This window comes from Melanostigma gelatinosum, assembly GCF_949748355.1.
Source record: "Melanostigma gelatinosum genome assembly, chromosome: 1".
Lineage (NCBI taxonomy): Eukaryota > Metazoa > Chordata > Actinopteri > Perciformes > Zoarcidae > Melanostigma > Melanostigma gelatinosum.
The window spans coordinates 14,395,218-14,417,723 of NC_136634.1; the positions used below are offsets into that span (position 1 = coordinate 14,395,218).

At 44.1% G+C, this 22,506-nt stretch overlaps 1 protein-coding gene across 2 annotated transcripts; it reads right to left on the reverse strand.

Moving 5' to 3' along the window:
- Positions 1 to 77: 77 nt before the first annotated feature.
- On the reverse strand, positions 78 to 21,816 carry LOC306781931 (ELKS/Rab6-interacting/CAST family member 1-like). Of its 2 annotated transcripts, none has more exons than XM_079275053.1 (20): positions 21,676 to 21,816; positions 16,857 to 17,620; positions 16,523 to 16,711; positions 13,574 to 13,865; positions 13,083 to 13,210; positions 12,883 to 12,957; positions 12,627 to 12,782; positions 12,295 to 12,462; positions 11,920 to 12,087; positions 11,666 to 11,803; positions 11,402 to 11,542; positions 11,046 to 11,186; positions 10,681 to 10,874; positions 9,271 to 9,400; positions 9,003 to 9,134; positions 7,899 to 8,059; positions 7,540 to 7,687; positions 6,715 to 6,810; positions 5,574 to 5,759; positions 78 to 2,897 (listed from the first exon to the last, which is right to left on the reverse strand). In XM_079275053.1, exons 2-20 carry the CDS (start codon positions 17,397 to 17,399, stop codon positions 2,760 to 2,762), a joined length of 3,324 nt encoding a protein of 1,107 aa, XP_079131179.1. In that variant the 5' UTR covers positions 17,400 to 17,620; positions 21,676 to 21,816; the 3' UTR covers positions 78 to 2,759. The 2 variants fall into 2 exon arrangements, with proteins under 2 accessions (XP_079131179.1, XP_079131178.1); XM_079275052.1 differs by having other exon boundaries at positions 9,265 to 9,400.
- Between the last annotated feature and the right edge of the window lie 690 nt (positions 21,817 to 22,506).

Below are 22,506 nucleotides of genomic sequence, written 5' to 3' on the forward strand. Positions count from 1 at the left end.
ACACAGTTACAATATTAGTAGACACCGGTGCTTACCTGACTTAAAAAAAAAAAAAAAAACACATTTTCAAAAAAACCAAGGCTTATAATTTATTTATTTACATACATACAAAATCCAAATAACTCAGACGTCTGTTTTGCTTTCTGTTTACAGTTTGATTCTTAACACGAACAGACAGAAGGCAGTATACATCTCTTATACAAATGCAAAATAAAAAACAAATACCATGAACGTGACTAATCAGCCCTGTGTTCCTCAATAAAGGAGTAGAGAAAAAGAGACGACGAGACATTAAGGCAAGGGCAGGGACACACGGGCCATAGTAAGGGGAATTAAACAACCCAGTGGTGAAGGGCGGGGCGGGGGGGGGGGTTGAAATGAGGCATCGAGAAATGAATCTCCACTCAGAGTTTTGACAGACAAAAAGTACCACGAGCGTCCCACGGACATCGTCAGAAACCAGTGGATGTGGTTCTGTTTCAGTGAAACACATCCACTAGTCCACCATCCACACATAGGGCGTTTGTTAGAAAACTCCCAGATGTCACAATGTTCCTCTTATAACAGCAGGAGAGCCATGATGGTTGGAGACTTTATTTTTTGTATCCATCAGGCACACTCTGCCTTTGAAAAAAAAAATCGTTGACGTAAGAAGAAAAGTCAACACTCAGGATAATACATTTACATCACCATGGTGAAAATACACTGGAAAAAAAAAGGCGGATTAGAAATAAATGCAAGAAAAGTACTCTCCCATCACACAGTCACGGTTTGAAAACATTTGTAGTTCACACATTATTTTTGACACAAAAGATTTTTTTGACACTTTCCTCAGTTTCTGCTGAAGACACAAACTCAACGGTCATTCTGTTCAGAGCAGCTGGCTCCTCGAGATTCTGTGCAAACATTCAATGCATATCCAGACAGTAAACATTTTTATATATGTATTATATTTTTATATATGTATTTATCTCTATAGAACATGACTTTCCGCGAGTTATGGCAGTACCGTCACACACACACACACACACACACACACACTTTGTCCTGAAGACAAAATTAGACAAAAAAATACAACTGCACTGCTTTTAACTTTTCAGATATTGTTTTTTAAAAGAATGCACAACACCTTCCACTTAATTAACTTGATTCAGTCACTGTACGTGTTAAATATCACGTTATTTACAAACTGATCTAAAAAGTCAAAATCTGCTGAAAAGTGACTTGTTTCCTGTAAATGTAGATGCACTTAGTAATTAAAAACCTCAGCCCTGAAGATTTAAAAAAAAAAAATACAATAAAGGGAGGCATCACTTGCATTGGTAAGTGATCGGAAAAACACAAGAAACGGAAGCGCCGCTTGTATTCTCCAGTGATTCAGTCGACAAACTAAAGATCAGGTGGGCTTTCAGTAACATCTACAGAAACTTTGGACGAGACTGAGTGATCAGTGGATCTTACATCATGCCGTAGCACCAATATAACAGAGGAACAAAAATATCCCTGCATTAGGTCCAGTACTGATCTCTGTTCATGCTCCAAGGCCACTAGAACGTTCTCAAAAGAAACATTGCATACCTCATAAACAAGTGGACGTCGTGTGCAAAACCATCTAAAACTGAATCTCAGTGAATAAAAGTATTTTTTTTTAAGTTTCCTCTCTCTCGCTCTCTCTCTCATTTGTATTTGAGAACATTAAGTAAATTAAACCTTTGAGGCGTGTCAAAGATCCCCCTCTCATGCCAGTGACCCAGCCACAGACGACACAGGAAAACGTACCTACATCTTAATCCTCGCTACAATGACAGACCCACGGATCCACGCCGGGAGTAGAAACATTTGGAGAGTATGCTGCATTTATATTTGGTTAAAATGTGGCATTTCCTAAGTGTGCAGATGTTCGGCCACCGGTAGCTGTATTTCTAACTGGCGAGTCCAACCTACTAGTTGGGGAACACCGACTACAATACAAAATAAGCTTCTACATGGCTCCGTTATTTACCCACCGAACTGAGCTCCTCTCGGCTCCCTTCTAGATGTAGCAGCTCCCTAGTTCTCCAAGACAAAAAGTGCTTTCCTGCCCCATGTGAGGAATACATTTATTCCTTTTTACTTGAAAGATATGCAAGGAGAACCGAAGGGGTAAAAGACTGAGATAGTTGCGGGTGAGGTAACTGTGCTTGATCTAGCAGTTCCTGCTGTGAATGAACACGTCTAGGGAGAGGAAGGTTGGCAGTATACTCCAAGACTTTGTGCAGAAGTTTGCTTCTTTCATCTCATATCCTTTGTTTCCCAACGCACCTGTCCCAGACTTACAGGTATTTTATGATACTACAAGCAAAAATCGAATTCCGGGGAGTTCACAAACGCTTACGGGCGAGCTGTTAACTTTTCACGAGCCTCCAGTATTGCTGTCGCATGCCTGATAATGTGATTAGGTGTGTACTTTAGTTCTTCTCTTCCCACTGCGACTCCGCCATCTGCCACAGCTGTCATTAAAATAAAGAGACAGCAAGTGTATAACCTGATATTTGCTCAAAGTGCCATCCTTGAAAGCATTTCGACAGACTTTTGTGAACATCCCTCATTCGATTTTATAGCGAGACACTTGAGACAGGAAAGCACATGGGAGTCGTGAAAGCATGTCCCAGGTTGGAAGAGGGGAGCGAAGAAGAACGGCTCAGCGGGGTGCGACAAGGCCCAAGTTTGCTCTCATCCAGCCAGGAGCCTCATTGAGTGGAGGTGGGAGCACAGAGTTGTCAGCATGACTCCTCCAGGGCATTGACAACCTGCTCCAGGATGTCGGGGCAGTAGTCTGCGATCTGCTGGAGCACAGAGTTGGCGTACTCCTGCAGCTCTCCGCTCTCCTTCTCACACACCTCCAGCTCTCTCTCCAACTGGAGACAAAAAGCAAGAATTAGTTTATTTTACCAGACTTCCAATCAACAAAACTGCATTTTCACCCCAAAAAAATACATATTTAGAGATGATAGACGCTTAAAAAGGAAAATGACATGCAATTGGAATCTAGTGATGATGAGGAAATTCTCCATTTATTCAATCTCCCTTAAAATGCCCTATCCGGGATAGGTCAGGGACGAAGGTACTGCATCACCATGCAAATGAAAAAACAGCATTGGAGCCTGATTTGACTCCCAAATTCACAGTTTTTAAATACAAAGATTCAACAACTTAATCAAAGTTATTTCATCAGCAATGACGAAAAATAGAAATTATCTTTCTGATGATCTCTAACGTGCATCCACTTTCAAATCAAGCTTTCAAAAACAAAACGGGTCTCCTGTGCCTTTGATTGATACGTTCTCCCTGCTGTACTTTCTTTTGCCTTTCTTTTGCCTCGACTTCGCAATTATAATTTGGAACTTAGAAATGCAAGGCAGTCATTCTTCTCTGACATCATAACCAAAAACAAGAACAATACACGCGCCTTATTTGCTACCGTCGACAGGCTAACAAACCCTCCAGTGTCGGTAGCTGCTGAGCTCCAATCCACCTGGGCATGCAATCAATTTGCCTCCTTTTTTTACTGACAAAATTCAGAAAATTAGACAAGCAGTCAGTGCCTCCACATCAACCACAGGATATGTGTTGTCCCGATCTAACATCCATTCAAATATCATGACACAATTTCATTCAATCGACCGTAGAAGCCGAGAAGACATTATACAACATCTGAAGTCATCCTCCTGCTGCTTGGATATTCTACCAACACACTTTTTCAAAAATATTTCAAACTGCATGACCACTGATCTCTTACATATTGTAAACACATCCCTTCTCTCAGGTGTCTTCCCACAAGCCCTAAAAACTGCAGTTATTAAACCACTCCTAAAGAAGGTTAGTTTAGACTCCGCAACGATGAAAAATTATAGGCCAATATCAAACCTCCCATTTTTAAGTAAAATAATTGAAAAAGCGGTTTTCCAACAGCTGACCAACTTCTTGGCCGTAAATAACTGCTTTGATGTTTTCCAGTCAGGCCTTCGACAGCACCACAGCACTGAAACTGCTCTTGTTAAGGTTTTCAACGACATCCACTTAAACATAGACAATGGCAGAAGTTCAGTCTTAGTCTTACTAGATCTCAGTGCTGTATTCGACACGGTCGACCATGCCATACTCCTAGAAAGACTACAAATCTGGGTGGGACTCTCTGGCACAGCACTTAACTGGTTTGAATCCTACTTGAAGGGCCGGGAATACTTTGCGTCTGTAGCTGATTACACATCAGAGCTGACTAAAATGACGTGGTGTTCCCCAAGGTTCAATACTGGGGCCTCTTCTGTTCAACATCTACATGCTTCCACTAGCTCAGATTATGGAAAACAACAAAGTGTGTTATCATAATTATGCAGACGACACACAAATCTACATAACTATGTCACCAGGGGACTATAATCCCATACAAGGGCTGGGTAACTGCATTGAACAAATCAACAACTGGATGTGCCAGAATTGTCTTCAATTAAACAAAGATAAAACAGAAGGAATTGTTTTTGGTACCAAGGATGAACAATTGAAAATCACCGCTCAGCTTCAGTCACTGATGTTAAAACCCACAAACCAAGCCAGAAATCTAGTTGTAGTTATGGATTCAGACCTCAACCTGAACAGCCATATCAAGACAATTACAAAATCAGCCTACTATCACCTGAAGAATATATCAAGGATTAGAGGACTTATGTCTCAACAGGATTTGGAAAAACTTGTCCACGCATTTATCTTCAGCAGACTGGACTACTGTAACGGTGTGTTTACAGGTCTCTGTAAAAAGTCTGTCAGAAAGCTGCAGCTGATTCAGAACGCTGCAGCTCGAGTCCTCACTAAGACCAGGAGGGTGGACCACATCACTCCAGTTCTGAGGTCTTTGCACTGGCTTCCTGTCCAACAAAGAATTGACTTTAAAATCCTGCTGTTGGTTTACAAAGCACTGAATGGTTTAGGGCCAAAATACATCTCCCATCTGCTGCTACCTTATGAACCATCCCGACCCCTCAGGTCGTCTGGGACCGGTCTACTTTCTGTTCCCAGAGTCAGAACTAAACATGGAGAAGCAGCGTTCAGTTTTTCTGGTCCACATATCTGGAACAAAGTCCCAGAAAGCTGCAGGTCTGCTGAGACCCTCAGCTCATTTAAATCAAGATTGAAGACCTTTCTGTTTGCTGCTGCCTTTAATTGAACCACATTCAATTAATATATTCATCAATTTCCTGCATTTCTGCATTTTACTACTGCATTTTATTTCTTACACTGTTTCTTTAATTGTTTTTAAATCTCCTTTTCTTTTGCCTTATGTTTTGATGCTTTTAATGGTTTTATGTGAAGCACTTTGAATTACCTTGTTGTTGAAATGTGCTATACAAATAGCCTTGCCTTGCCTAGATTACATTCATTTCAATTCTGATTAATTCAGAAACAAACCAAATGCTCGATTTAGAAATGTATACGTTGTATTTATGCCAATACACCAGTCATTTCTACTCCCCAAAAGTTCCAAACTGGTGGTCACAAATTACAACGTAGATATGAATTACGGACAGTTCCTCCTCTACCTGTTCCACACTCATCTTCTGGAGCTCCTCCTCCCAGTCTTCGGGGTCGCTGTGGTGGTAGTGAGAGGGCGGCGTGAGCTGGCTGAGGATGCTGGGGTCGCGGTCATGGCAGAGGTCTGTCAGGTGGGCGATGTAGAGCTTGAGTTTACTGCGGTTCTGGGACAGGGCTAGAAGAGGGGGTATCATCTGCAGGGGGGGGGGGGCATAGGGACGAGAGTGAGAGGCAGTTGAGGGAAAGAGACGAAACAAGGGGATGAAAACATATTACTACACATAAGTGTTATGCTCTCGTTGAATTGATTGAACATAATGAAAGACTGAAGCACAAGACCCCACTGGCATGAAAACAAAACATCATCATCATCTGCATGCATGCTTATACAAAGCCATCACCATCTCACATCAGAGCAGGGTGCATTATTCTATGGATTGTTATTGCAAAGTGTCTTACAAAGCTACGGATTACGTGGCGGTTTAAAAACGTTAACGCCCGTTGGTGTGGGTCAAAGTGTGAGGAGCTTATCATCAGTGACATGCAAAGCCAAGATTCTTCAGTTTGAGGCAATGAAACTGAGCCAGGATCAAACACATCTCATCCTCTTCGCTCGTGCATGCAAACACGCACAAACAGGCATCGCTGAACCCGAACCCATGAGCCAATAAGAAGCAATAAATGAAGAGCAGCGTGTAAGGCACGGGATGAGTGGCAAGACGTACACTCACGAAAAAAAAACAAGCAATGATGACCATCAACAAGAACCACAATGAACGGAAGACAAGTGAACATGCCACAGAGCCAAAATGAGGAAAGGTGAGACAGGTCTGGCTTTTCTTTTCATACAAGCTCACCCTTCTGAACAAAGTGTCTGAGAGAGAGAGAGAGAGCGAGAGAGAGAGAGAGGGAGAGGGGGGGAGGGGGGGGGGAGGGGAGGGCAAAAGGTCGGCTAAGCCCAAATACCCTCCTCATCATCCTGTTATCCTCAAGGTAAGCCAACCGCAGCATTACAAAGGAACATTTGGTTAGTGTGAGTAAAGAGAGAAACCTTCTCTACAACAGACATTAAACTGTTAATTCATCAATTGTGGAGAAGCTGTTCAGGGTGAACTGGAAAGATGACTGGCTGGTGGATGGGTAAGCTACCTGATCAGGAGAGGGTTTGTGATTGGTCTGGTCAGGAGCGGTCTTCAGATGGTCATCCTCATAGTTGTCTGCCATCAGTTTCATTCTGTTCTGAGTCTGTGAATCAAACATGGTACGAATAAATACACAAGCAGTCCTGGCCATTGCTTATAATTACATTTCATTCAGAAGCATTATTACTGAGGTTTGTGAGCGTGCGAGTCCAGCAATACCAACAACTGTTAGACAAAAGGCCTTTTTTCAATTTAGACTCGTGGTATAAAAGCACAGGTGTTTCTATTCAAGGGTCCCAGTAAGACATTACAGTGTGACAGAGAGCCGGCATGCACAACACCAGCACCCTGAAACTGAAGCAGCTAAACAGAGTTGAGCTATTTATCATTCAATTTAATATGAACAGCCGAGCTTTTCAGACTGTGAAACATCAATGCACCCGAAGTCCCGAAATCACAGCAGAAGCCGGCAGAACTACAATGTTCTAAGCATGAGGAAACATGTTTGAAGCTACAAATAGATGCCCCCGGTTGTTCAAATGAACTTGAATGTTTCTCCTCTGTTGACTTCCCAAACATTTTCAAATCTGGTATGTGTACGGAATTGAGAAAAAATAGTTTATGGTATCTTCTGAAGTGTGCCTGATGATTACACAAACTATTGTTCCTGAAAAAGCTGGTGTCCAATCTTTCCATTTCTTTTGGACGCCGAGTCTCTGTGTTTCATTCCCTACTGGTGAAGTGTAGGAAAGATAATCCGGGAAAAGAACATGAATGCGTTTTCAATCCCGCCGAGGCTCCCCTCCATGGATACCGGCAGCCCCCTCCTCACCTGCTGTTTGAGCTGTTGCACCAATCTGTCCTTCTCCCTTTTCAGCAGAGCCACCTCATCCTGAGTCTTCTTCTTCTTAGAGGAGGACAACTCCAGCAGGGCAATGTTAGCGTCCTTCTCGCTGATTGCAGCCAGCAGTGCCTCCTGCCTGTTAGGTGGAGATGAAATAACATGGCATTTAACCACACACGTAAATAGCTCAATTATCATTTATTATTTATTGCAGAAAATCATCCTGCCAGCTGGGGAAGGCCAGAATCAGATGGCATTTTACAAGATGAAGGCAGCAATCGATACTCCAGAGTCTACTCCACCCTACGGTGTGTGTGTGTGTGTGTGTGTGTGATACTGTGTCTTACTTCATCTCCAGCACCTCCTCCAAGTGTTTCCTGCGCTCAGCTCGCAGCGTTGAGAGGTGTGCCTCTTTCTCACCCAGAGAGTGCTGGGTGGAGGCCAGCTTGGCCCTCATGGACTCCAGCTCCTGCTTCACTTTCTCCATGGCCCCCAGCAGCTCCTCCATCTGGGAACACACACACACACACACACGATTCAATCATGAATAGAGTTAAACTGATTACCTACATCCAGCAGGGAAAGCAAAGTGCTTTTTCCAAGAAAATAAACTGGGTGTGCTCTAATTAGAGGCAGGGGCAGCAGACTTCATGTGGGCGTTTGGGAAGGACGAGGGATCAACTAGCACAGACACCATTAAACTACAGCACAACATTTCATTTACCCGTTATTCATTCAAAAGGGCACAAGAGTACCATTGTTATCAGTCGATGCTTCAATTACAACGGACTGAATGAAAGAGAAAATAATGAATTCCCATGTGATCAATTCTATTGGCTACTTGATGTTCGAGCCAACCAATTAATCAGCATTGCTGTGTTTCATAAGCAAACAGCAGGTAAACAAAATAACTACACAAGCTGGGAACAGCAACACCTTACAAAATAATGCAATCAAACATCAAACTCCCCAGAAATGATCAAACTTCCCAAACGCATGTATTGCAGGGTCGTTTGTGTCATTGCGTGAATTGTAGCGGTGTTGCCGTTATTGTGTCCACCACTGAAAGTGTTGTTGCTCCCTGATGGGACGGTCACGCATTCTGGGCTCATACCTTAGACCACTGAAAGTGGGCGAGGTGGGACTCATGCATTGGTTTGAGTGAGTGCTTCTGAGAGGCGGTGTGTAGCGGAGAGAAAACAAGAGAAAACGACAAAGCAAAAGATAAAAGGAAAGAGATGGAGACGGCGGCCATAGGAGGCGAGGGAGGTGAAGAGAGGACGAGAAACACCAACAATGACAGCAAAAAGATGAGGGAGAAAGAATCTCAGTATATGAAGGAGTTTCTTTTATTTGTATATACGGTAGAGCTTAGCATTTAGATAATGCATGTACTGTACGTGTGATCCCTTGGATTGATTAATATTGTTTGTTTAGGAGCACTTGCGTACCCGTTTCTCCTGGAGTGACCTGGCAGACTCTTCCTGTGCCAGCACCATCTCTCGCTCCGCAGTGATCTGAACGCTCTCCCTCAGCGCCTCCTCCAGCTCCTCTATGCGCTCAGACTTCTGACGCAGAGTGTCCTACACAGCAGGAGTAGAAAGAGGTCACATTGTGGCTTGTCGGGCGCTGAACTAGTAAGCCAGTGCCAGCAAATGTGAACTTTTGCTCGAATGAAAGGTTCATAAGAGCGAACCACATCCACACACACACCGTCACCTGATGGGAGCTCTCAGACATGTTGTCCTCCCTCTTCCTGGCCTCATCCACGAGTAGAGCGTTCCTACTCTTCTCCACCTGCTCCTTGTGCTTCAGAGACGCCACCTTCTTCGACTGGTCCTTCATCTGCCTGGATCGACACAATGGGATACGTGGAAGAAGAAATGTTACGTACGCGTTAGACTACGGTCCCACGTTACATGTAAAAGGTTATTTATCAGTCAAAATGAAAAGAGATGGAAATATTGTGGGAAAAGTGCAAATAAGTTGTGTTTAGTACAGTTATGCACCAAATAGGAATGTTGATAAGTCAGTCGTGATTTTAGGCAAGTGGAAGATAATAGTGTCAGGTAGCACATCAAATGACTCTTCAAATCAAAGGCGGACAAAAAGAGATGTGATCTGATGAAAAACAACTCCCTTTGTGAAATAGTAAAATAACATTTACAACCATAGCTTTGGCAAGATTTTAGACAGTCGGGGTGAAATACATTAAGAGGGCGAAAGAGGAAAAATGTGCAGGAACAAAAAGTAAGAGGAAAGACAAGGTTAAATATGTCAGCTGCTTGCAGCACCACATGAAGAGGTAGAGAGGTGGAGAGAAACGTGAGAAGAGAACTTAAAGAAAAAGGATGCCGGGGTCGAAGAAGAGAGGAAAAAAGAGCAAATACTAACCTGGAGGACAAACTGGTGGGGTGACAGATTTCCGGTGTAAAGACAAGAAAGCAGTAAAGAGAAAAAAAGACCAGGAAGATGAGTCAATATGAAGAGGAAGAGAAAGGAGGGGGGGGGGGGTGCTCATACACATCATAGGATTATATGGCGACTCTGGTGTCATAAGATCTCATGGTTCACCACATACACATCGACAAAAATTGCAGCAAGATGGACTGCCTATGCAAACAGCTGTGCCTACCAGCTTTATAGCAAGTCCACTCATAACAGTCCCCACATCCGCACAAGCAACACGGCTAAGAAACGAAAATGGCAAATGGCCAAATTACAATTAAAATACGCCATTTAATGTGATGAGGGCAACAATCTCCAGAGTGACATGATGTCATTTGAATGAGTCACTCAGTCATGAGTCCAAGCTAGCAGGAAGCACAATGTAGCCGCTTCACACCACAACAAACAGCACACAAAAGACTCAATCATTCAAAACTTCTGTAACAAAGTCACAAAAATAAATCTGTACACTGCAAACATGTATGACTTATTCCTGGACTAACAACCAAAAAAAACTCAGCTGCACACATAATCCTTAACCACTGTTTGGTGACACGGGCAAAGCTTGAACACGTGGTGCCGAGTCAACGTCCACGTCTCTCGAGTTCACCTACTTGAACACTCGTCCTTACAGAAGAAAAGATGCGTGAGAGTAACTGAAACGTGCGTGTTTCCACCCACCTCTCCAGCTCACTGATCTTTTTGTCCTTGTCATTCTTCTCGTTCTCCATTTCCCGAAGGATCTCCAGCAGGCGGTCCACCTCAGCCTGGGCCTTCCCAGAATCCTCTTTGTGGCGGGCCACTTCCTGTTCGAGGTTCTTAATGCGCTCGGCCACCTCGGTGTTGGCCTGAGCTTCCAGGGCTGCGTTTTGAGCCTGGCAAAAGGACGGGATGCCAGTTAAAAGCTGCTGTATTTACAACAGTTTCCGCAGGTAGGGGGTTCGATTACAGACTATATCGCAATCGTAGGAAGAAAACATTTAGTGGGGTCATGTAGAGCTCAGCCAGCACATGACCTGCCTGATTTCTTTATTTCAGGATCTCACCCTCTTAAGCTGATTCTCCACTTTGAGGCACTCCTCCCTCTTTTGCTCCCAGGCGATCTCCATACTCTTGAGTTTGGAGTCCTTCTTCAAGCCAGAGGAGGCCAGGGATGATGCATGCTCCTTCAGGTCCAACAAAGACGTCTGCACAAACAAACACACACAAAAACAGGAGCATAGATTAACCTTTTCCAGCTGATCAAACTCTAAGAGCATGGGAATGAGGAGACTGAAAACACATTGGATCTAATACAGGCATCCATGACTCATAGCAAAGTAAGTAAGAAAAAAAGAGACAGTAATGTTTCTCTGTATTAATAGAAACACAGTAAACAAGTGCCTGCGCTTGTGTTCCTCACCTCTCTGTCTGACAGGTCTCCCTGCAGTAGGCTCAGTCTCTCCTTCAACTCCTTCAGTTCCTTCTTGTTGCAGTCAATCTCCTCCGTCTTCTCCCGGTCGTCTCTGTCTCGCTGCTCTTTTAGACGCTCGATAATGCGCTCCTAGCAGGAGGCGAAGACAACGATCACACGTGCATAACCAATCAACACGCACACGCCGCAACAAATGAACATACACGCGATTTGTGGTGAGAAGTAACTTGGCGTGTGGAGACATAAACTCACCTTTTCCGCAAGAGACTCCTCCAGTGTGGTGAGAGCAGTGTCAGTGTTGGAGGTGTCTGCCTGCAAAGACTTCACTCTCTCCTTCAGACTGCTCATCTGCTTCTCCTTGTCCCTCAGCTGCTCCTGCAGGTTCTCAATCTGCAGCGCAAACACAAGCAACCATCGGCCACAGGACACGCAGTGCAGCATCACGAACGCATGCGGTCGCTTCAGACAAACACAAGCTCTTTCAAACTGCTCTTTGTCCAAATCACCTTCTTCTGCAGCACATTGACTTTGCGCTCCTTGACGTCCAGCATGTCCTTGAGGTCGTGGATCTCCCCGTTGAGTGTGCCCTTCTCTTCCGACATTTCTTGTATCTGCTTGCTCTTCTTATTCAGAGTTGACTCCTTCTCTTCTAAGCGCAGGCGCAAGGCGTCCACCTGGTCAGGGAAAGGTGGACAACAGTTCACCGACCGTCACTGTGCCATGCTCACAAAACCAAAGAAACCAGTCAAACGTATGGGAACTTCTGCGCTTGTGTTTGCAGTATTACCAGTCAGAAGTAGGAGGAACAAGTCTTTTCGTCTTGTTTTACACCTATTCCAAAGTCAGCTGGGCACGAGTGTATAGAAGTGCATCTGCTGTACCTCTGTCTGTAAGATGGCAGCTCGCTGCTCCTTGGCAGTGAGGGACTCCTTGAGGACTTCAATGTGCTGCTTGCTGTCGGAGAACTGGTTGGTGAGCGTCTCCAGCTTGGTCTGCAAACCAAGCAGCTCAGTGTCCTTCCTGGAAAGGTCTTGCTTCACCTGCTCTATCTGAAAAAAAAAAGAAGATAGATGGCCATGGGGGAAAGAAAGAGGGAGGGATGGAAATTAAACTTTCAAGATGGACCCCTGCCGAGGAAAAGCATCTGATCATGAGAAGTCTTAGTCCTGCTTTACGACAACAGTTCAGTCAAACTGAACTACATCTCCCAGACCTTGTTCTTCATGAATTTCATGTGGCTGCGGTAGACCTCCATCTGCTTCATCTCCTCCTGCCGCTCCTCACAGCTCAGAAGTCCATTGGATTTCATCATGAGCAGCTCCTCCTCCATGTCTCTCAGGCCCCGCTCCATTGAATTGATTTTCGCATCCTGGGGTTGATGGAGAGGAGTTCACGCGCACAGATCGAACACGTGTGACCAAACGTAACACAAGACATACTCGTGTGCACTTCTCTTTTCAAATCCTCACCTTCATGTCGATGACAGTCTGTAGAGCCTTGGTCTTTGTGGACTCGGGGGTTCCCTCGTAGCGACGGTGCAGCTCCTTTTGGGTCAGATGAAGAAGAACATGTTGCATGTATGTGTAAAACATCTATGGGCGGTTTCATATATCGGAGCATAAATGAGAGAAAACAACATAACTAGACCAATTCAATGAGACATGATTACCTCTCTTAGTGCATTAATCTCTCTCTCTCTCTGGTCCAGTAAACTCTCAAGGTGGTGCCTGTGCATCTCTGCATCAGCCAGTCTCCTGGTCCGCTCCTGGTCCTCCTCTGATGCCTTGGCAGATTGCCCTGAGAAGGCGGGAAGACGTTTATTTCGTAACAGCCAACCTGAGCGGCATAAGCCACAAGGTTAACCTGCAGAGGGCAACACAGCAGCTGACACCTTCTGCTTCAAACTAAAGCTCATCTGTTCAGCAGGGAAGGACATCTAAGAGCACAGGATCTCAGCTTTAAGTGATAGCCTGAGACGAAAACCTTCTGGGGCACAACATGTTTGTGGAGAAACATATCGACGTAGTATTTTAAAGAGTTTGCTGCTTTTCCTGTTGACTTAAATACCGTTTTGTTCAATAATCGGAATCTATTGGCCAACAGAAGAACTGCTTGGTAGCACAGTTCTGCATTGGCTTCAACACCGAGGCACAAACCCACCTTTGCTCTGCAGCATCTCCAGAAGTTTCTTGATGGACTCGTCTCTGGCTCCCAGGGTTTGCTTCTGTGTGTCGATCCTTAGCTCCATCTCCTCCAGGGTCTTCCTAAGGAGGAAGAGCTCTTTGGCCTGCCTCTCGTGCTCTGCGTGTAGTCGCCGGTAGTTCTCCTCGGTGGGTTCAGACGCGAGGGCCAGGTCCCGGCCTTGGAGGGCGGGGTCTTGCTGAAGCAGCTGGTTCAGGTCCCGCTGGATCCTCATCTCATCCTGAAGAGCCTGAACAGTCATCTGGAGATGCTAGAAACAAAACGGCGCACATGCATCCGTTAACGTTTATCTGGTCTTCTGTCTGTTTGTTAGACTCTATTACAGAATGACTCACAAAAGGGCATATGAGGTGACGGAATCTAATTGATGAATTCAATAACACAGGGGCTGCTCCAATCCCACTCTATGGGAATGGATCCTGGCAGAATATTGTGTTGCTGCATGTTAAAAATCTGCCTCTAATCATGACTGAAAATGCAGCAGTGCCCTGACAGACGCACCCCCAACAGTTGGGCTTTGTGGACAGTGTTACGTTTCATGGCCAGAGAAATGCAAGTGGTGAAACACAATCAGCCCAGTATAGTATTGCATTGTTTGTGGCATCTGACGCCACGGACACTTGGCAGAGCTGCTGTGAGACAGTGACACGAGGCTGTCTTACACTCTGGTCTGAACCAGCTGTGAGCGTTTTCAGACGACAGAACAAAGAGAGAAGTCAGTGTCTGCCTTCGTTTCTCTCCGTCCTCCTCCGGCCCCCTCCCTTTGTCATTCTCTCCTCCTCCCTCCACCGGCACTCACTATTCTCCTCCTCACACTCTTCATCTACCTCGCCCTATTCTCTTCCCTCCAATACTCTCACCTCTCCTCTCACTAACCCTCCCTTTCCATCACCCTCTCCACCCCGTGACTAAGGCTGACTCACTGCTGTGACTGCACCGCCCCCCCCCACACACACACACACACGCACAGAAACACACCTTCTCCCTTCCTCGGGTCCCATATTCTCACTCTCTCTGCCTGAGGAGAGACAACAGCCCGGTGTTTGAGAGAGCACAAAGAGTACGAGATGTGAAGCACCAACAAAAAGGATCCAAACACGTAAGTCATGACTCATAAGGACACAGAGAGCACAGAGAGCCACACCTCTGCTACAGATCATCCAAAGCACGAGGCAAATTGTAATCAAGCCAAAATGTTAAAGGTGCTCAGTGTGAGATACATACTTGTTGTGATTCTCTCCCTCTTATCTGCTCCCCATACATTATACTACTGTATAACAACATACATTTGAAATTTAACCATGTGCCAAAGAGTATTAAGCAGGACAAAACGGATGATTATTAGGCAAGTACCTGACGTAATTGTTTTGAATTATATTTTAAATGGGAAACATCTCTCACTATTATAGACTAGATAATAGCAGTCACTCATCAGAGAATGAGGGCCATAAATGCTTTGTAGTAGGGATGTTGGAAAAGCCGGGACCAGCACACATACGGCATAGCGAGCACACAATCAGAAATGACACACAAACATATAATTGCAGACCTATCCACGGACAGTTGGACCTCCAATCAATGAGCGCATGCAGCTAAACTGAAGCTGTAATTAGCCAAATGCCTTTCGTGTGTGTGTGTGTGTGTGTGTGTGTGTGTGTGTGTGTGTGTGTGCTTTCCGCTGCATGTGTGCCCGCGTGGGAGGTGGAGGCTGACATATGAAAGCAGACCTCTTTAAATTACAGCACCCACTGATTAGTCCTGCGCTACTCAGGCATTACTGGGAATTAGTCCACAGTGTGACTCTGTGACTTAGCAGGAGCGAAAACAGCAAATTATACACATCTGCCAAGTCATTAAGAATCACAGAGAAACAAAGATGATTTCTCTTTAATAATGAGACTTCATTTGCACAACTCCCAAAACACACTGTAGGGTTTAAAAACAGACCGTGTCTATATCTAATTACTTATTGTTATTAAACATGTGTGCACACAGTGTACATGTGAGCAGGCTGACACAGACTGCTGGACAAGGACTTTATATTTTGCAAAGCCAGTGTCTCCGTTCTTTAGATTCAGAGGAGGAAAACAAGTGAACATTGACACAGACGCATATTCAAATGCTGGGTTTCCACACCTGAAATCAGAAATAAAGCCATTTGGATGAATGGCAACACACATACAACAATACGTCCAGTAAGATAAGAGATAAGATATACTTAAAAGCGCTAAAAATTTGTTCTGAAGTTTTGGTATGGATTTCCTTTGATAGACAAATATACAACATATTTATCTGTTTTTTGATCATTTCAACTAAAGGGTACTACTTTACATGTGCCCAAAACCTACGAGAAATCAAAAGAGAACAATAATAACTAAATGTTCTTGAACGCCACACAATCAAAATACGAAATCAAAAGTGCTATTTACAACAGCTCGTTTATTACTGCTACCGGTGACAATATTCTGGAGTTGGTTTCTTATTTTCTGCAGTGGTTTAACGACGATACATATACACAGTTTTAGATTTGCTCGTTCTCCACGTTTTCACCCTGTAACTTCTCAAACGTATAGAAATGCTAACGCAGCCATTAGACTTGCAGCCTCTTTCATGTATTAAGCACGAGCATATAGCTGCATATAAGAGTGTTAACTAGATGTTAGAAACCGGCTTCTAGCCTACGCAGACAGAGAAAAACGAGAGAAACACACACACACACACACACACACACTCTTACTAAAGCTGACACACTGGATGAAATGCATTTTTTCCAGTCAAACATGTCTGAGCCAAGCTGGTTGATGACTCTATTTAGATTGACAATAATGACTTGATGATATCAGAAACTGGAATTTTTAGGGAAAACATCTATTCTTTCTATTTAAATAAATAGAAGAGGCCACTCACCTGTGCTTCATCTTGAATCACGCGGTATTGCTCCTTCCAGACAGTGATCTTGGAAACCTCATCTTTCCTGAGGGCGCGCTCCTTTTTTAACTCTGGGCTCCAGAAGGTCTTGATAGAATTCATGGAGGAGCTGAGTTTGCTCTCCTTAACTTCCACCTCTCGCCGCAGCATCTCATTCTCACGCAGAATCTGAGACAGCAGGGTAAAGAAATACCACATAAATACTGTACATGTTGTCCGTTGAACCTAGCAAGTCAACCTCTTATCAAACAATTCTCAAATCCTTGATCGAGAACATCTGCAAACATGGAGAGAAAACAAACAAACTAAATACCTCTTTCAGTTGGGCCTGCAGGTCCAGGATGGTGTTATCTCTGGCCTGCCTGAGAGAGTGGGGCACAGTGGAGGCCATGTGGTGGTCCCCAAAAGCTAGAGCATCGCCTGCCATCATGACTGCTTGCAGCACAGAATTGCCAGGCACTGAGGTGGAGATGTTGGGGGTGCTAGCGGCCACAACTCCACTGCTACTGCCCCTGGACCCGTACGTCACCCTCTGTCTCCCCATGGTCGTCATCGTCCCACCGCTTTTGGGAATGTGGTCACCTGCCAAGGTGTCATTGTCGCTCAGGTACATTGGTCCCGAGGTGGCATACGCCGCGTTGAGGGACTGGATGTTCTCCATGGAAAGGGTTTTGCCTCCTCCTCCGCCAGGACCTCCTCCGTTGCCTCCGGTGCTGTTGGTGCGCCGGTGTCCCATTCGAGGAGAGCGGGGGAGGTGAGGAGAACGGCCCGATCCCTGAGTGCCGGGAGCGCCTCCATCTCTACCTCCACTATGGTTGGCATCCCCTCGGCCAACAGAGCGGGCACTACCGTACATCTTCTGCTAAATGGAAGAATGGAGCCGACAGCAAAACTGAAGTGTGACTTAGAGTATCTGTATATATTCTTGGTAAATGTGCTGCTGTGTGACTATGTGGTGGTGGTCCTGCTTCAACTGGAGACGGTGGGCACAATGTTCATGATAACGTAGAGGTCTAATGCTCTCCACTTTCAGGGACGGACGACGCTGACGGACTTTCCTCTTAATTATACACCGATCTGCAAAGAAAACACAGTTGTTCCCTATAAATTGGCTGGCGATAGCATACATAAAGCATCCGTTATAAGTTAATAATAAGACCAAATGTTTGTAAATTTGACAAAGAAGTATCAACGCCAGCTGAGTCAGCATCAAAGGCACCCTATATTCTAACACCCAGTCTACGATCCTCTCTGGGAGTCATTAAAGGGGTCTCTATCCAAATATATATACATGTATGGAGATGTGTACAGATGTGTACAGATGTATGTTTGGAGCCACTGATTTAAGTTGAATGCTATATCGCTATTATATCACACTCAGTCAGCCTTGGCGGACAATTTGAGTCAAACAGCTGGTAATATACAACATTACGAGACTCCAGGAGGCTTTGTGTACGGAAGGATATCTGATTATTCTAGTTCATGGTCCGTTTCATATTTAGTTTTTCACTGAGTCTCCTCCACAGTGTAACAGAGTAACGTCTGCGTGGCCTTGTAGCAGCTAACGTTACCTTAACAAACCGGCTAACTGTACAGGCTGACATATATACCTTCAACTACGAGTTATCCCTTCAATCGTTGTCGTTTGTTTGACACGTACAATTAGTTCCTATATATGTTGTCTGCGAAGCTCCAACTGTTTCCCGTATGTGCTGACGCGATGGATTAAAACTACCGTTAGCAGGGGAGGGAACTGGGGATTGTCCATGGTGGACATTGTGAGGGGAAAATATCTTCCTGCTCGTAAAACTAAATGCAAATAGAAACAATAGTCCGTCAAATACATGTCAAACCGCATTGGATACGGTGTGACGAGAGACAGCGAGATCCTTCTTGTGGCACTGGCACCTATGCGTCACTCAGCGTCAGTCTGTGGCACGCAGCGTCACACAGCGTCCCTCTCTGTCTCTCAGCGTCCCTCTCTGTCACTCAGCGTCCCTCTCTGTCACTCAGCGTCCCTCTCTGTCAGTTCAGCGGAAAGATTCAGCTGTGGCACGCGAGCATAGTTCGGCAATTGTCAAGAAGCTGCGGAGCTGAGGGGGCGGAGCCACATTTCCTGAGACATTTCCTGAGAACACCCGTTGTTGTTACGACAGATCAGCTTCCATAAATCATTTTTATGATTTTAGTTGAGTCACAGGAGCCCCCTGTTCTCTGTATGCATCCTTAGAGTAAGTACGTTGTACTTTTTTGTTTCTCATTCATTTTATTTCAGTATGATTTAGCTGGTTTTGCAACAAAATGGAACATAATACACTTTCTAAATTATTACTTTTATAGTCACTTACAACAATCGGCTACAATAATGAAAATAAATCATCCGTTTTAGAATAATTTAAAAGTATATATTAAAATGAAGACATAAAATGTCCAATCCAAAAATACATGTTTGAAAATATCTTCACTCTTCCTCTGCTTATATGTATATGTATGTCAGTAGGACATATGTTAACTGTTAACAGTTTACAGCATACTTAAATAAATATAAATAAATACAAAACACACGCACACTTTGTACACACACTGCAGCAATTATTTTGCAGGAATATGAGCATATTTTCCCCCTCTGGCAAAATACAACACGTCTCATGCCTTATTTTATTTTACCAGTTGGTGGCGGTAATGCGCCAATTCGTTTGCCAACCGCCAGTACACCAAAAGGGAGGAGAAGAAGAAGCTTTCCCGTGCCTGTGTTGTTGTGCTCATGAGCGACAGCGCTACGTACCCCGTTGTAATAATACTATGAGTGAGGAGCGGAGGACCCAGTCCTGCTGCCAGGACGGAGTCATCAGGGTAGTGTAAAAAAAGTATTTCAATCTGCGCAGGAAGACAGAGGGTTACGCAGAGTGACAGAGCGTGAAGCAGTGTGACGGAGCTTGAAGCAAGGTGACGGAGCGGGACGCAGGGTGACGGGTGACGGAGCGGGACGCAGGGTGACGGAGCGGGACGCAGGGTGACGGGTGACGGAGCGGGACGCAGGGTGACGGAGCGGAACGCAGGGTGACGGGTGACGGAGCGGGACGCAGGGTGACAGATATTTGATGTTGATGGTTAATTTGCAACCAAGTTGTATACATCATGTATTTACTTGTTATTTGTATGTAATAGAAAAGTGAGCATGTGTACTTCATGAAGCAATAAATAATGACAATTGAAAAATATAGAGAGATGTTTGGTTCATTCTTTTCAAACACTAAGCCTAATTTACTTGAGTCATTGATTTAATTGTCACACTTAAATCCTGAATTGACTGGTGAAACAGAAGAAGTTAAAGGCCAAGATGAGAAGATATAATGTTGGTCAAATACTGTGGTCCAAATTCAATTTATTCAGTTGTATTGGCATTGAGATATAGAAAGTTTGACTCTAGAATATTCAAACAATTCCGAATCTCACAAGACAAGAGCAAAAACAAGATGAATGTGTTCTCCTTTCTTCGTTGCTGTCATGTTAACTGTCTTGTGACCGCTAAGATTGATCTCTGGAGCTGTAGGTGGAGGCAGACTGTCAGAAGTCTTACTATTTTGAAAATGTATCACTGATTGTGTTACTATGGTAACTGAAGCAAGGTCCACTGGAGGCTGTTTAATAATAGAGTGCAGTGATGAGATTAACGTGTTATACATTCATAATATCAGCAATTTCCTGCCACGTTTTTAATATTTTGTGATCCTATATTGAACGTAATTTTCTTTTCTTTCTCGGAACTGAATCACGCCGCTCGTAGATGAAAAGCAATACGTGTTTGGGATCGTGTTATAAAACGTGTTAAAGGGAACGATCTACGTGGATAACCTGTGGATACGTATAGTAGGTCGAAGTAATCAGCATACTTTTAGGAGAAAGGAAGTTGATTGACTGACTTGTACGAAGGAAATGGATCAATAAAACACGTATTGCTTCTTCTTCTCCTCCCTTTTGGTGTACTGGCGGTTGGCAAACGAATTGGCGCATTACCGCCACCAACTGGTAAAATAAAATAAGGCATGAGACGTGTTGTATTTTGCCAGAGGGGGAAAATATGCTCATATTCCTGCAAAATAATTGCTGCAGTGTGTGTACAAAGTGTGCGTGTGTTTTGTATTTATTTATATTTATTTAAGTATGCTGTAAACTGTTAACAGTTAACATATGTCCTACTGACATACATATACATATAAGCAGAGGAAGAGTGAAGATATTTTCAAACATGTATTTTTGGATTGGACATTTTATGTCTTCATTTTAATATATACTTTTAAATGATTCTAAAACGGATGATTTATTTTCATTATTGTAGCCGATTGTTGTAAGTGACTATAAAAGTAATAATTTAGAAAGTGTATTATGTTCCATTTTGTTGCAAAACCAGCTAAATCATACTGAAATAAAATGAATGAGAAACAAAAAAGTACAACGTACTTACTCTAAGGATGCATACAGAGAACAGGGGGCTCCTGTGACTCAACTAAAATCATAAAAATGATTTATGGAAGCTGATCTGTCGTAACAACAACGGGTGTTCTCAGGAAATGTCTCAGGAAATGTGGCTCCGCCCCCTCAGCTCCGCAGCTTCTTGACAATTGCCGAACTATGCTCGCGTGCCACAGCTGAATCTTTCCGCTGAACTGACAGAGAGGGACGCTGAGTGACAGAGACGGACGCTGAGTGACAGAGACGGACGCTGAGTGACAGAGACGGACGCTGAGTGACGCTGCGTGCCACAGACTGACGCGTGCCACAAGAAGGATCTCGGCCCTGCTGGGTGTGACACGCTGGATTAAATTAAAGCGTTTTGCACAATCCTACCGACGCGGTACAGGTCTACACCCACATCACACCGTGTTCGACTCAAACTTAACGGAACGGCTTTTCATTTTAAACTGCGATTTTCTTCAATCATAGCGTAACATACCGAGCTGCGAGTCTCGTTAGTATGAAGGAAATATATAGACTATAAAATGCACATACGTTTATCGTTAGCTTGCCCGTAACATAGGCTAGTCCATCCGATCTATGTGGTCAACCCGGGACCTCTATTTGCTCCTCGCTAACACAATAGCCCGTGATGAAAACCTCCCCAAACAAACTACCTCTCTCGTGGTCCGGTGGAGCTCAAATCGGTGTCAATACTGAATCCTCAGTCAGTCAGAAAAGCGGCAGAACAAACCCGTCATTTTATGTTAATCACTCGATTGATGTCTATCTGATTTTCCCATCTTCTTTGCCAGCAGTACGAGCGGCTCTGGAGAGCCAGGGCGCCTCAGTGACGTCAAGCCTTATGTGCGCGTTCACGACCGTCTCCCCTCGCCACGCTTGAATTTTAAAGGCGCGGTCACGAGGTGCATGGTGGGTGAACGTAGAGAGCAGCAGAGAGCAGACCTGTCGATATATACTGTAGCTCTGCATGGATGTGATGAGACACCTCTAGAGTGTTTTAATTCAGTGAACAGGCAGCGATATAAATGTAGTTTACCACTATTTGGAATATCTATATCGGATATTAAAAATAAGATAAGATCAGATAATCCTTTATTCGTCCCGCAGTGGGAACATTTACAGGATTACAGCAGCATAGTGGATAGTGCAAACAAGAGACATAGTAAAAACAAGATCAAAACAAGTGCTATAAATAAGTAAATGAGTAATAAACAGTAAAGAATATTAAATAAGTAAAAAATCCACCATAACTAAAATATTATAAATACAGACAGAATAATTGTTAGAATTGTTACAATACAATATTAATTAGACATTGTGCACAGCAGTGAGCTTTTCATTTGTGTGAAATCACTTAAAAAGAGATACATTATGGCATCTTTGGTCAACAAATACCAACAGGGGGCAGTGCTTACTTTGAGGAAAATTGTATTTCCGAAATGGTTGCTACAAAAAAACATAATGGTCTGTCTGATTGTTTTTTC